Source organism: Phyllobates terribilis, unplaced genomic scaffold (genome assembly GCF_046119375.1).
Source record: "Phyllobates terribilis strain yellow unplaced genomic scaffold, ASM4611937v1 Scaffold_1__5_contigs__length_1240528914, whole genome shotgun sequence".
In the NCBI taxonomy this organism is placed as follows: Eukaryota; Metazoa; Chordata; class Amphibia; order Anura; family Dendrobatidae; genus Phyllobates; species Phyllobates terribilis.
The window spans coordinates 255,863,372-255,877,041 of record NW_027362761.1 but is presented as its reverse complement, the minus strand read 5'-3'; the positions used below and the strand labels follow the sequence as shown (position 1 = coordinate 255,877,041).

The 13,670-nt window shown below is 42.9% G+C and overlaps 1 protein-coding gene across 1 annotated transcript in view; it reads right to left on the bottom strand.

Moving 5' to 3' along the window:
* METTL17 (methyltransferase like 17) overlaps positions 1-13,670 on the bottom strand; it is a 40,334-nt gene that overhangs the window by 22,564 nt on the left and 4,100 nt on the right. Inside the window, exons 2-5 of the mRNA XM_073671203.1 lie at positions 10,194-10,347; positions 7,268-7,414; positions 4,552-4,639; positions 1,440-1,521 (exon numbers count right to left, since the gene is read on the bottom strand). Coding sequence (XP_073527304.1) covers positions 1,440-1,521; positions 4,552-4,639; positions 7,268-7,414; positions 10,194-10,347 — 471 coding nt within the window. The remainder of the gene's footprint in view (positions 1-1,439; positions 1,522-4,551; positions 4,640-7,267; positions 7,415-10,193; positions 10,348-13,670) is intronic.

Here is a 13,670-nt window from a genome sequence, read left to right as displayed (position 1 = left end):
GACCCGTAGAATTTAATTCATCCATACACACATCAGTTTAGCTCGGTGTCTCTGGTCTGTGAGATTCGGTGCTTGTCCTATTCTCATCTAATATTGCAGCTCAGCTTTGGCCTTTAAAAATATGGGGGTTCCGTATAAAATAGATGACACACTGAAGGCACACTTTCTACTTCAGTGTTTAATACATGTTTCATTGATACATTGTCAATGGGCAAAATTAAAGGTCAGACATTCGACCTGCTGCAGTGAGAAAAAACAGATGAGAAAAAAACCGGAAGCGACGCTCACACCGATGTGTGCATGTAGCCTTACCACCCGAGAGAAACAGACTTTTTTTCTCAGGTGGTGTCCTAGTTGCATACATTTTTTCTCATTTTATTTTAAAAACTGGAGGAAGTGAACTGTTATTTATCCATTGACTCACAGTTCAGTGATAAACAGATGGACTCGGATGGAACACTGAAGTAAGAATAATTTCTTCAGTTTTTAATCCATGTCTAACAGCTCCCCATACCCTTCAAGGGCCGAGTCCGGATTTTCCAAGAATATTTAAAAGGGTTCGCTCACACTTGCATATAAATCGGACGAGTGCAATCTGATAAAAAAAAAAATCGGATTGCACTCGGACCAATGTTATTCAATAAGGCAGAGCGGATCTGATGGGTGTGATGAAAAAAAAAAAAATCACATGCCATACAGACCATCAGAGCGGCATCTGATTTTTACAGATACATTACAATTCTGTATCATAGGAAACTGTAAATGGTCCTGTAAATGATTAATAGCTGCGGAGTAAAAAAATAGATTGTATATGGACAGCACATGGAAGTATATGGAAAGCACATGGAAGTGAGAAAAAATCGTGCCACTCTCCTGGATGAGAATGGGACCAATTTCTGATACGTTAGTGTGAGCGAGCCCTTAATCACCTATCCACAGAAAAGATGATAAAAGTTTGATTGTTGGTAGTTTGGCCACTGAGACCCAATCGATCTTGACAACGAGGAAGTCAAGGTCCCCTATGTGAACTCCTATAGGCAGTGAATGAAGCAGTGATCACACACAACAGTAATGCTCCATTCACCAGGCAAATTGGGGACCACCATTTTCACGATCAGCAAGAATCTCAGTGATCGGACCACCTGCGATCATACATTTATCTATATTGTTTATAGAATTACCCCTTTATTGGAGTGGCAAAATCAAATATAGTAAAGTTTGCAATGCAGTTATTTTTCAGTACTTTGTGGGGGATGGGCAGTCAGTATGTCCTATTTTATTTGGGGTTTAGGTGTTAGGGTTGCTTTTTTTTTATAAAGGCCTACCGGTCAGTAGTGCTAGTGGATGTTAAACATAGTGCTGTTGGTGGGTAAGTATTGAATATTAAAAGTATTGAACTTGTGCCACTAGGGAGACTAATCATCTATTATTATTATTACCTCTTGTAGCGCTCTAGATACAGCAGCAAATCCTCCATCAAAGCGTGCGGCTAAGTACACCAAACCAAACTGCTCTGTGTAGCTGTGACAAAGAACACATTGTGGAAATATTTATCACATAGAAACTGATACATGTCATCCTACAGCAACTTTTAATAAACCTATCAAAACTGGACTTATTACAAACGTGTTTAAAGAGGGCCTTTTACTAAATTTTATATATCGAACTGGTCAAGCAATGTAATAGTGGCCGCAGACATATAAGCAATTAAAGTACTTGACACCTGATGAGTTTGTTTTTTGTTTTAAGTCCAAGTGGGTCCAGAGTTTTCACTAGGGGTGTAAACTTCTTTTTCCTGTACCAGTTAGACCAATTATAAGCAGGCAGGAACACATAAAGAAAAGAAGAACACCCCCACACACTAACTTAGAGCAAGTTTCTCAGTGTGTGAGATGTATAATGTCAGACAACCCTGATCTCCTGGTCTAACCTCCCGCATGAGTTAATGTGGAAAGAGCACAACTGAGTTTAGCTGTGTCACATATCAAATCCGTCTATCAGCTCCCCTCCTCTCATTGCAACATCAGTTCTACTGTACTGTCCCTCCCCCACAATGGTTGACCTGAGATGAGAGTTCAAAGTGTCAGTAATCACACTTATGCCTGTTGTGCTTAACTTGTACTGTGAGATCAGAGCAGGGTCTCATTACATCTTACACAGCAGGAGCCCAGAACAGGCAGGTTACTCCTGTATGAGATATTCACAGCCCTGATCTCACTGCAAAGTGATTACAAGTTTCTTAAGCACAGCAGACATAAGTGTGATTACTAACACACTCAGTAACCTGAAGTGTTGATAGAAAGGTCTGTAATGTGACACAGCTAAACTTAGCTGCACTGCCCCATCCCCCCACAATAATTCATGTAGAAAGTTAGATCAGGAGATAAGTGTTAGGAATTGTGATTCTGTGCTCCCATCTGGGAATGGAACAGGTCCGGTGCTATGCTACTCTGGTCCCAGGCACCGCCATTGTCCTGACCCTGGAGGTGGAGCTACTACACGTTCACGGAGACTGTTCCAGCAGGGTTTCAGTGTATCCAATGTGATGTATACAGCAGAGCCTCAGGGTATCCTATGTGATGTATACAGCAGAGACTCAGTGTATTCTATATGATTTATACAACATTGTCATGCCCGAAGGTGGCGCACGTGGTTCGATCGTGAACCCACTGTGCCACAGGGCCGGGCCAGCCTAGAAAGGGGTGTAGCTAAGCGGCTACCTGGTGTTCACTGGAGCTCCTGATGGTGGAGGCAGACTGGGCTGCAGGTAGCCGCCAGGTACCACTCCTAAGCAGTCGCCGGTTCTGCAGTTGCCAATCCCAGGGGTCGGGTTCGCTGACAAGGTCTGTGGCAATGTTCAGACTGAGCTGATTCGGGGCTGGTTTTAGCAGTTCGGATACACGGGATAAATCGGAGACACACAGGTCTCGAATACTGATTCAGGATCTGGCCGCACATGGACCGGGGGACGAGGTTCAGGCACTAGCTGCACTAGAACCAGGGACTTGGGGTTCAGGACGCTGGCCACACCAGGACCAGGGGTTCGGGTTCAGGATGCTGGCCACACCGGAACAAGGGGTTCGGGTTCAGGACGCCGGCCACAATGGGATCAGGGGTTCGGGTTCAGGACGCTGGCCACACTGGGACCAGGGATACGGGTTCAGGACACTGGCCACACTGGGACCAGGGATATGGGTGCAAGACACTAGTCACCCCGGGACCAGGGGACCTCACAACGGCAGAACATTACACTACTTAATGACTAAATGTGTAAATCTCCCTAAGGGGGAGGGAGTCTTTTATACAGGATGACTCCCAGCTATTGGCTGAGAGCCATCTTGCAGGTGAACTCTGTACTAAATGCCTTCCAGTTATTGGCTGGGAGCATTTAACTATGTATGCGCTTCCCCTTTAAGAGCAGTGGAGCGTACGCACTAGGCACGCCACCGGGAACTGTGGTGCGCACATTACCAAGAAGCAGGGAACACGCCAGGGACAACGATGCGCGGCCGGGGAGGTGAGTATGTCGGTGTCCCTGCATGGAGGGGGAAGGGAAACCATAGCCGGCCATATCGTTACAAGCACAGTCTCAGTGTATGTGATGTATTCAGCAGGGTCTCAGTGTATCCTATGTGATGTATGCAGCAGAAGCTCAGTGTATCCTATGTGATTTATACAGCACAGGCTCAGTGTACCCTATGTGATTTATACAGCACAGTCTCAGTGTATCCTATGTGATGTATTCAGCAGGGTTTCAGTATATCCTATGTAATTTATACAGCAGAGGCTCAGTGTACTCTATGGGATTTATACAGCACAGTCTCAGTGTATCCTATGTGATGTATTCAGCAAGGTTTCAGTGTATATTATGAGATGTATTATGTATTCAGCAGAGGCTCAGTGTACTCTATGTGATTTATACAGCACAGTTTCAGTGTATCCTATGTGATGTATTCAGCAAGGTTTCAGTGTATATTATGAGATGTATTACGTATTCAGCAGAGGCTCAGTGTACCCTATGTGATTTATACAGCACAGTCTCAGTGTATCCTATGTGATGTATTCAGCAAGGTTTCAGTGTCTATTATGAGATGTATTATGTATTCAGCAGAGGCTCAGTGTACCCTATGTGATTTATACAGCACAGTCTCAGTGTATCCTATGTGAAGTATTCAGCAAGGTTTCAGTGTATATTATGAGACGTATTCAGCAGAGGCTCAGTGTACCCTATGTGATAAATAAAGCACAGTCTCAGTGTATCCTATGTGATGTATTCAGCAAGGTTTCAGTGTATATTATGAGATGTATTATGTATTCAGCAGAGGCTCAGTGTACCCTATGTGATTTATACAGCACAGTCTCAGTGTATCCTATGTGAAGTATTCAGCAAGGTTTCAGTGTATATTATGAGACGTATTCAGCAGAGGCTCAGTGTACCCTATGTGATAAATAAAGCACAGCCTCAGTGTGAAAAACGGCCATCTGAATGAGGCCTAACAGTATTGTGTTTATAAACATAATAAAAAAAAATCTATCCACATAACTCCTTACTTTAAAGGTTGCCAGTGATAACTATTCTTCCGTAAAGAATTCAAGACAACATTTTTCAACTTTTCTTCTTTTTGATAAATATTTAGATCTGAAAGAAGCAAAGAGATCATAAAAAACACAGGACATGAGAAAATTAAAGTGACTGTGCATAAAAGGAGCCACAAAATAATAGGTAACGGCTCATTAAGCCCAATCAAGAGTATAACTTAACCACTAATTGGCCATACACCAGTCAATCGACAGTCAGTTAATGGCTTATTTACACAGGCTGATGAAGCAGTGATGATGACAGAATGACCACTCTATCCCCACAGTGTCATGTTATCGGCAGCACATCCACTGTTTCCACGGGGTGATACGCTGCCAAGAACGTTGATTTTTACGAATGCACCCAACAAATGATCATTTTGCCTTGTTTAGACAGGTTGATAATTGGGAACGAGTCTATCTACGAATGCGTGTTCACCAATTAATGGCTCATCTAAATGCGTCCTAATGGGGTTGTCCAATACTGGTAAATATCCCATGTAACATAAAAAGCATATACTTACCTCCCAGACAGCTGCTGCTCCTGCCATGTCAGTACTGCCATTCCCAGCAATCAAGTGACATTCTGTTGCATGACTGCTGCAGCCAATCAGTGGCCAATGATGACTGAAGCACTCAGTAAGTCAGAACAGTTCCGTATGACAGAAGCATGAATGCCAAAGTTGCATCCTAAATTGCTAAGAGTGATTGCTCTGAAACATTGAAACTGCATTGCTGCTATAGAAAAATAAGAAAGCGCTAGATAATGTACACATGAAATATTAAAAAAAAAAAATCTGTAATATAAATATGAAAAATTACAGTAAAAGGAAGGTACTTGGCGCATAGATTGGCCAATATATGTGTGCCCAACATATATACAGTACAGACCAAAAGTTTGGACACACCTTCTCATTTAAAGATTTTTCTGTATTTTCATGACTATGAAAATTGTACATTCACACTGAAGGCATCAAAACTATGAATTAACACATGTGGAATTATATACTTAACAAAAAAGTGTGAAACAACTGAAAATATGTCTTATATTCTAGGTTCTTCAAAGTAGCCACTTTTTGCTTTGATGACTGCTTTGCACACTCTTGGCATTCTCTTGATGAGCTTTAAGAGGTAGTCACCGGAAATGGTTTTCACTTCACAGGTGTGCCCTGTCAGGTTTAATAAGTGGGATTTCTTGCCTTATAAATGGGGTTGGGACCATCAGTTGTGTTGTGCAGCAGTCTGCTGGATACACAGCTGATAGTCCTACTGAACAGACTGTTAGAATTTGTATTATGGCAAGAAAAAAGCAGCTAAGTAAAGAAAAACGAGTGGCCATCATTACTTTAAGAAATGAAGGTCAGTCAGTCCGAAAAATTGGGAAAACTTTGAAAGTGTCCCCAAGTGCAGTTGCAAAAACCATCAAGCGCTACAAAGAAACTGGCTCACATGAGGACCGCCCCACGAAAGGAAGACCAAGAGTCACCTCTGCTTCTGAGGATAAGTTTATCGAGTCACCAGCCTCAAAAATCGCAGGTTAACAGCAGCTCAGATTAGAGACCAGGTCAATGCCACACAGAGTTCTAGCAGCAGACACATCTCTACAACAACTGTTAAGAGGAGACTTTGTGCAGCAGGCCTTCATGGTAAAATAGCTGCTAGGAAACCACTGCTAAGGACAGGCAACAAGCAGAAGAGACTTGTTTGGGCTAAAGAACACAAGGAATGGACATTAGACCAGTGGAAATCTGTGCTTTGGTCTGGTGAGTCCAAATTTGAGATCTTTGGTTCCAACCACCGTGTCTTTGTGTGACGAAGAAAAAGTGAACGTATAGACTCTACATGCCTGGTTCCCACCGTGAAGCATGGAGGAGGAGGTGTGATGGTGTGGGGGTGCTTTGCTGGTGACACTGTTGGGGATTTATTCAAAATTGAAGGCATACTGAACCAGCATGGCTACCACAGCATCTTGCAGCGGCATGCTATTCCATCCGGTTTGCGTTTAATTGGACCATCATTTATTTTTCAACAGGACAATGACCCCAAACACACCTCCAGGCTGTGTAAGGGCTATTTGACCAAGAAGGAGAGTGATGGGGTGCTACGCCAGATGACCTGGCCTCCACAGTCACCAGACCTGAACCCAATCGAGATGGTTTGGGGTGAGCTGGACCGCAGAGTAAAGGCAAAAGGGCCAACAAGTGCTAAGCATCTCTGGGAACTCCTTCAAGATTGGTGGAAGACCATTTCCGGTTACTACCTCTTGAAGCTCATCAAGAGAATGCCAAGAATGTGCAAAGCAGTCATCAAAGCAAAAGGTGGCTACTTTGAAGAACCTAGAATATAAGACATATTTTCAGTTGTTTCACACTTTTTTGTTAAGTACATAATTCCACATGTGTTAATTCATAGTTTTGATGCCTTCAGTGTGAATGCACAATTTTCATAGTCATGAAAATACAGAAAAATCTTTAAATGAGAAGGTGTGTCCAAACTTTTGGTCTGTACTGTATGTGTGGCCATATCTGAGTGACTGCAGACTTATCGATTTGGACTGGACAACACCTTTAAAGGGGTCGCTTTTACTTTTGTGACCCTTATTCTTGCATAAAGAAATGAAGCATCACCTCCTCGTAAATGTCCGTCTATGTCAAACAATGCAAAAGAATAAATGTAATTATATAATTACCAGAAATAAGTTGTATTTTTTCCTTAAACTTTTTTTCTATTTCCATAGCTTTTTCTCTTAAATCTTTATCCTCAGGAGGACGTTTTCGGCTCCATAGGTAGTTATTCAGTGAGGTGACATGTTCTTCTAATTGTCTGACAACGGTTCCTAAAACGACAAATAAATTGAAATTCATAGTCATTATTATTAATGAATAACAATAATCACACTATATTGGTAGACATATTTGACCCGTTGAAATCAGACCTGACAGATAGCAATATCTAATGCAGAAACTGAAAATCTAATCACATGTATGAATCCAAGATCAGAGACATGGGGGACATGATTTTGTGGCACTTACTAATATAGAAGAATTACTAGGTTCTCCTCCTAGACTTGTTCGTCTCCCCTGTTCTCACAATGGCTGCTGATGGAGAAGCATGTGAGCAGGCCTGTCAATTGGCCTCCTCTGGTTGTAAAACAGCATTTCAGAAAGCTTTTTTTTCAGTCACAGGAGATCATTATCAACCCTTCCCTAACATGTGGTGTACATATCATGTCAAATAACAAAAGACTGACTGTTACTTCCAAACAGAAAACTGGTGTGTACAGGTGCAAACTAAGAGTAGCCATTTCTATATATAACTAACAAATAAAGCAACACTCTGTAGTGCTATAGCATGTAAATATAATATTTGAACAGCATTACTTATTATCTAGAGCAGAAATGCAATTCAAATTTCATATATTTCATGTTTACATGCCATATCACTACAAAGTGCAACTTTATTTGTTTATTATACCCATAAATGCAGGCTTCAGCCTAGGAGAGGATTCACATTAGATCGGTTCCCAGGAACTGGTGCTCACCTTGTTGTTGGCTGCTTGGCACGCATGAATTGACCAAATTCTGTGCTTAGTATCTCATTTTTTTCCTATTTTCTAGAGCAGTAATGCAATTAAAATGTTATATATTTCATATTTAAATGCTATAACGTTACAGAGTGAAACTTTGTTTGCTTGGTTACATATCATGTCAGGTGTGAGTGTATAGACCAGAGCTCACTTAATAGGTAGTCGGCTGCAACATGCAGCAAACACCTGCCTGAAACTGCTGGGATTGGAGATAGGATTTAATCTGCCGAGGTCAAAGTTAAGATATCTTGATCAGAAGCCACCCCAGCATGTAAGCGATTAGACAGATAACTGGGTGCTATCCTTCACCGCAATCCCATGTCCACCTTTCCCAGCATGACCATAGAGTGCCAATGGGTTTTCATGGCAGCTGGGGCCCTAATGAAGGCAGGGCTTAAAGTGAACCTGTCACGGACTAGATTCATGCCGCCGTAGCCATGGGCAGCATGAACCAGAGCCTGGCTATGCAATGACAACTGATTATGCCATCCAGGAAACATAGGAATAGCGGTGACTAATTTGGCGCACCCCAGTGCAGAATTTCCACCCCCAATTTCCAGGGGATTGACAGATCTTTCCAATAGGCGTATATAGGAACACTTGGAAAGGGATGGGGAGAAGCTGGCTGGGGGCCACGCCGGACTAGTCACATCTATGATCCCAGGCTGGCTCCTCATACTGTTTTCCCTCAAACAGCACTGTTTTTTTCGAGTAATTGGCTAAGTCTGCAATTGCGCAGCCAGAGCCAGACTCGAATTCATGCTGCCCATGTGGATTCTGGCAGCATGAAACTAATGACAGGTTCCCTTTAATAAGGGATGAGAGAATGGACAATACAGGACAATATACTGCTGTGCAGACGTATTGCAGTGCATTATAGCCATGATGGAACGGTTGTGTTCTCAAGTACCGGCATATTTTCTCTGTGCCAATGCAATTTGGGACCCTACCCCAACCTAATTGATGTAACTAATATCTTGCTTAGGGCAGGTGCAGACGGCTGTAGATTCTCTCATCGGAGAAAATCGGGCCGATTATGCAAATGACACTCCGATCAAACTCTGATCAGTGTCCGCTTAGTGTGATCTGATTCTTTTGGATGAGGAAATCAGAGCACACCGTCAAGACAACATGGAGAACAAAATGTCTCCATCTCCTCCATTCTGTCAGTGTGCAGAAATCAGACTGCACTCAGATGTCATCCGAGTGCAATCCAATGATTTCCATGCACCCATAGATGCATGGTCAAGTACGATCTGAAAATCGGATCAAATTCGGACATGCAGCAATTTTTTTCCTATGACAGACTCTTTCCGAGGCATTAAAATCAGACATGTACACGGCCCGACAGAATAACATTGGTGCAGGTGCGATACGATGTTTCGTCTGCCCGAGCCCTCATTGGGATTAGTTATGGGGAATTATGCTGCTTGGTTATATTTGGGATTAGAATTAATATATCAAAACTGTCTGAAAGAAAATCAGACATTCTAGTGATATAATAATATTTTTTATTCTTATAGCGCCAACATATTCCGCAGCACTTTACATTTTGGATAGGGTATCATTTTAAGGCCATGTGCACACGTTCAGTATTTGGTCAGTTTTTTACCTCAGTATCTGTAAGCCAAAACCAGGAGTGGGTGATAAATACAGAAGTGGGGACGTGTTTCTATTATACTTTTCCTCTGATTGTTCCTCTCCTGGTTTTGGCTTACACATACTGAGGTAAAAAACTGACCAAATACTGAACGTGTGAACGTGGCCTAACGGATAGGAATACTACATTATACTGTGAGGGGAAAAAAAAAGCTGTGAAGGCCTGGTTTGGTGCATAAAGTCTATTATGGTTGGCATTACTAAAGCCCAATGGCGTCTTGTAGACACAGCATAATGAGCGCAGATAATACAGGTGTTATGCTTCCCTTACATGGTGGACTGAAATAAGGAGGTAATTATAGGTGTCTAGTCATACTGATTTGTATATTTTGGGCATAAAGTAATAATAAAAGATACAATCACCACGTACTTTGCAGTAAGACCTGAACTGCATCCTGAGCCTCTATAGGCACGCGCGCCAAGTTCATGCGCAGAATTCCAGGGTGTTTTCGATGAGGAACTCGAGACAGGAAATCTGAAGAGTTGTCAATCTGAGGCACCGCCGAGGGCACTGAACTTAGCGCCTGTGTACGTGGAAAATAATGCAAGATGTTAGTTTCAGCCATGGAAGACCTTCAGGCTACATTCTCACGAGGAGCTTTTGGTGAGTTTTTGACGTTGCAGAATTTCTGCACCTATTAGGGCTCGCTCACACTGGTGTATAAATCAGATGCATGCAATGCGAGAAAATACTGCATTTTACTCTGACCAATGTTATTAAATGAGTCAGTGCTCATCTGCCAGTTTTTTCTCAACCCAGATCGGACATAGGGCAGAGACAGACTACCGTGTAACTCATGTAAGGATCGCATCGCACTGAAAGGACTGGCCGGCACCTCTGCTCACCTGAACATGACAGCATGATGGATTTCTATGCAGCTGTCAATCTCAGATCAGGAGAGGTGCCGGCCAGTACGAGGTTTATGAGACAATCCTCGCACGAGAAATACGGAAGTCTGTCTCTGTCCTGAGCAAAAAAATAGCAGCATGCTGGGATTGTCTGCGAGAATCAGACGGCATTCACCAATGCAAGTCAATGGGTGTGAGAAAAAAAATATATATATCGCACGGCACACGGACCATGCGTGTGTCATCTGATTTTTAAGCACACATCACAAAGGAAACCCGACATTTCATCAGCCAAGTACAGTAAAATCACAGCCCGAACCGTCAGAATAGAATAGATAGAATATATATATACATACACAGTACAGACCAAAAGTTTGGACACACCTTCTCATTTAAAGATTTTTCAGTATTTTCATGACTATGAAAATTGACATTCACACTGAAGGCATCAAAACTATGAATTAACACATGTGGAATTATATACTTAACAAAAAAGTGTGAAACAACTGAAAATATGTCTTATATTCTAGGTTCTTCAAAGTAGCCACCTTTTGCTTTGATGACTGCTTTGCACACTCTTGGCATTCTCTTGATGAGCTTCAAGAGGTAGTCACCGGAAATGGTTTTCACTTCACAGGTGTGCCCTGTCAGGTTTAAAAAGTGGGATTTCTTACTTTATAAATGGGGTTGGGACCATCAGTCTGGTGGATACACAGCTGATAGTCCTACTGAATAGACTGTTAGAACTTGTATTATGGCAAGAAAAAAGCAGCGTGGCCATCATTACTTTAAGAAATGAAGTTCAGTCAGTCCGAAAAATTGGGAAAACTTTGAAAGTGTCCCCAAGTGCAGTTGCAAAAACCATCAAGCGCTACAAAGAAACTGGCTCACATGAGGACCGCCCCAGGAAAAGAAGACCAAGAGTCACCTCTGCTTCTGAGGATCAGTTTATCCGAGTCATCAGCCTCAGAAATCGCAGGTTAACAGCAGCTCAGATTAGAGACCAGGTCAATGCCACACAGAGTTCTAGCAGCAGACACATCTCTACAACAACTGTTAAGAGGAGACTTTGTGCAGCAGGCCTTCATGGTAAAATAGCTGCTAGGAAACCACTGCTAAGGACAGGCAACAAGCAGAAGAGACTTGTTTGGGCTAAAGGATACAAGGAATGGACATTAGACCAGTGGAAATCTGTGCTTTGGTCTGATGAGTCCAAATTTGAGATCTTTGGTTCCAACCACCGTGTCTTTGTGCGACGCAGAAAAGGTGAACGGATGGACTCTACATGCCTGGTTCCCACCGTGAAGCATGGAGGAGGAGGTGTGATGGTGTGGGGGGGCTTTGCTGGTGACACTGTTGGGGATTTATTCAAAACTGAAGGCATGCTGAACCAGCATGGCTACCACAGCATCTTGCAGCGGCATGCTGTTCCATCCGGTTTGCGTTTAGTTGGACCATCATTTATTTTTCAACAGGACAATGACCCCAAACACACCTCCAGGCTGTGTAAGGGCTATTTGACCAATAAGGAGAGTGATGGGGTGCTACGCCAGATGACCTGGCCTCCACAGTCACCAGACCTGAACCCAATCGAGATGGTTTGGGGTGAGCTGGACCGCAGAGTGAAGGCAAAAGGGCCAACAAGTGCTAAGCATCTCTGGGAACTCCTTCAAGATTGTTGGAAGATCATTTCCAGTTACATGTGCTGTTAATTACACGAATTAGAGAAGCATCACATGATTTTTCAAACAGTGCCAATACTTTTGTCCACTCCCTTTTTTAGGTTTGGTGCGGAATTATATCCAATTTGGCTTTAGGACAATTCTTTTTGTGTTTTTTCATTGAAGACAAATTAAATGAAGATAATAATACCAACGAATTTGTGATTGCAATCATTTTCAGGAAGAAACTGAGTATTATCTGACAGAATTGCAGGGGTGCCAATACTTTTGGCCACCACTGTATATCTAGGGGGGTTGTGACATTAAATAACACCCTTTAGTGCCTTCCATGTGGCACTAAAGGGTATTTTGCCTTATTTCACCTATTAAAGAAATAAATAATTTAAAAAAAAATTACGTGGGGTCCCCCCTATTTTTCATAAACAACTGAGGGAAGGCAGACAGCTGTGGGCTTATATTACCAGACTGGGAAAGACCAGATAACCATGGACCTTCCCAGCCTTTTAAACAGCTCCCAGTTGTCTGCGTTGCCTTTGCTGATTATATCAAACATTGGGGTGACCCTAAAAAAATGACGTTGGGTCCCCCCCCATTTTTTGATAACCAGAAATGGTAACGCAGACAGCTGTGGGCTGATATTAATATGCTGGGAAGATCCATGGTTATGCGGCCCTTTCCAGCCTAAAAATACCTGCCCGCAGCTGCCCCCGAATTGTCGCATCCATTAGATGCGGGCACTTTGCCTTGGCTCTTCCCAATAGCCCTGGTGTGTTGGCAATTGGGGTAATGGGTTTGTGGGGTTGATGTCAGCAGCTATCAGTAATGGAGAGGTGCCTCTCAGATAACCCCATTACTAAACCAATAGCTAAAAGAAATAAACACACACACAGAAAAGTCCTTTGTTTGTAAAAATCACTCCCTGACAATTTCCCTCTTTTACCCATTTATTAAAAAAATAATAATAATCCACACCAATCCGCTGGAACCCAAAAAATGGAGGTTCCACGACAATCCTCATCTTCTTCGTCCAGTGTATGGTGCCCTGTTCAGAGAAAGAAGCTCCATAGACTGGAGCAGCAGTCAATGCTGGTTCTCACGCTGCGCTCAGTGAGAACCCGGCTGCTGTGACATGCGGTGACTTCAGTAAGGTTACCGCAGTTCACCGCTGCCAGGTCACACAGAGGGCTGCGCGAGAGCCAGAATGATGAGCAGTGACATTACCACTCATCATTCCAGCTCTCCTGCTGTGCAGCGTGTGACCCAGCAGCTGTGAACTGCGGTAACCTTACTGACGTCACCGTACGTCACAGCAGCCG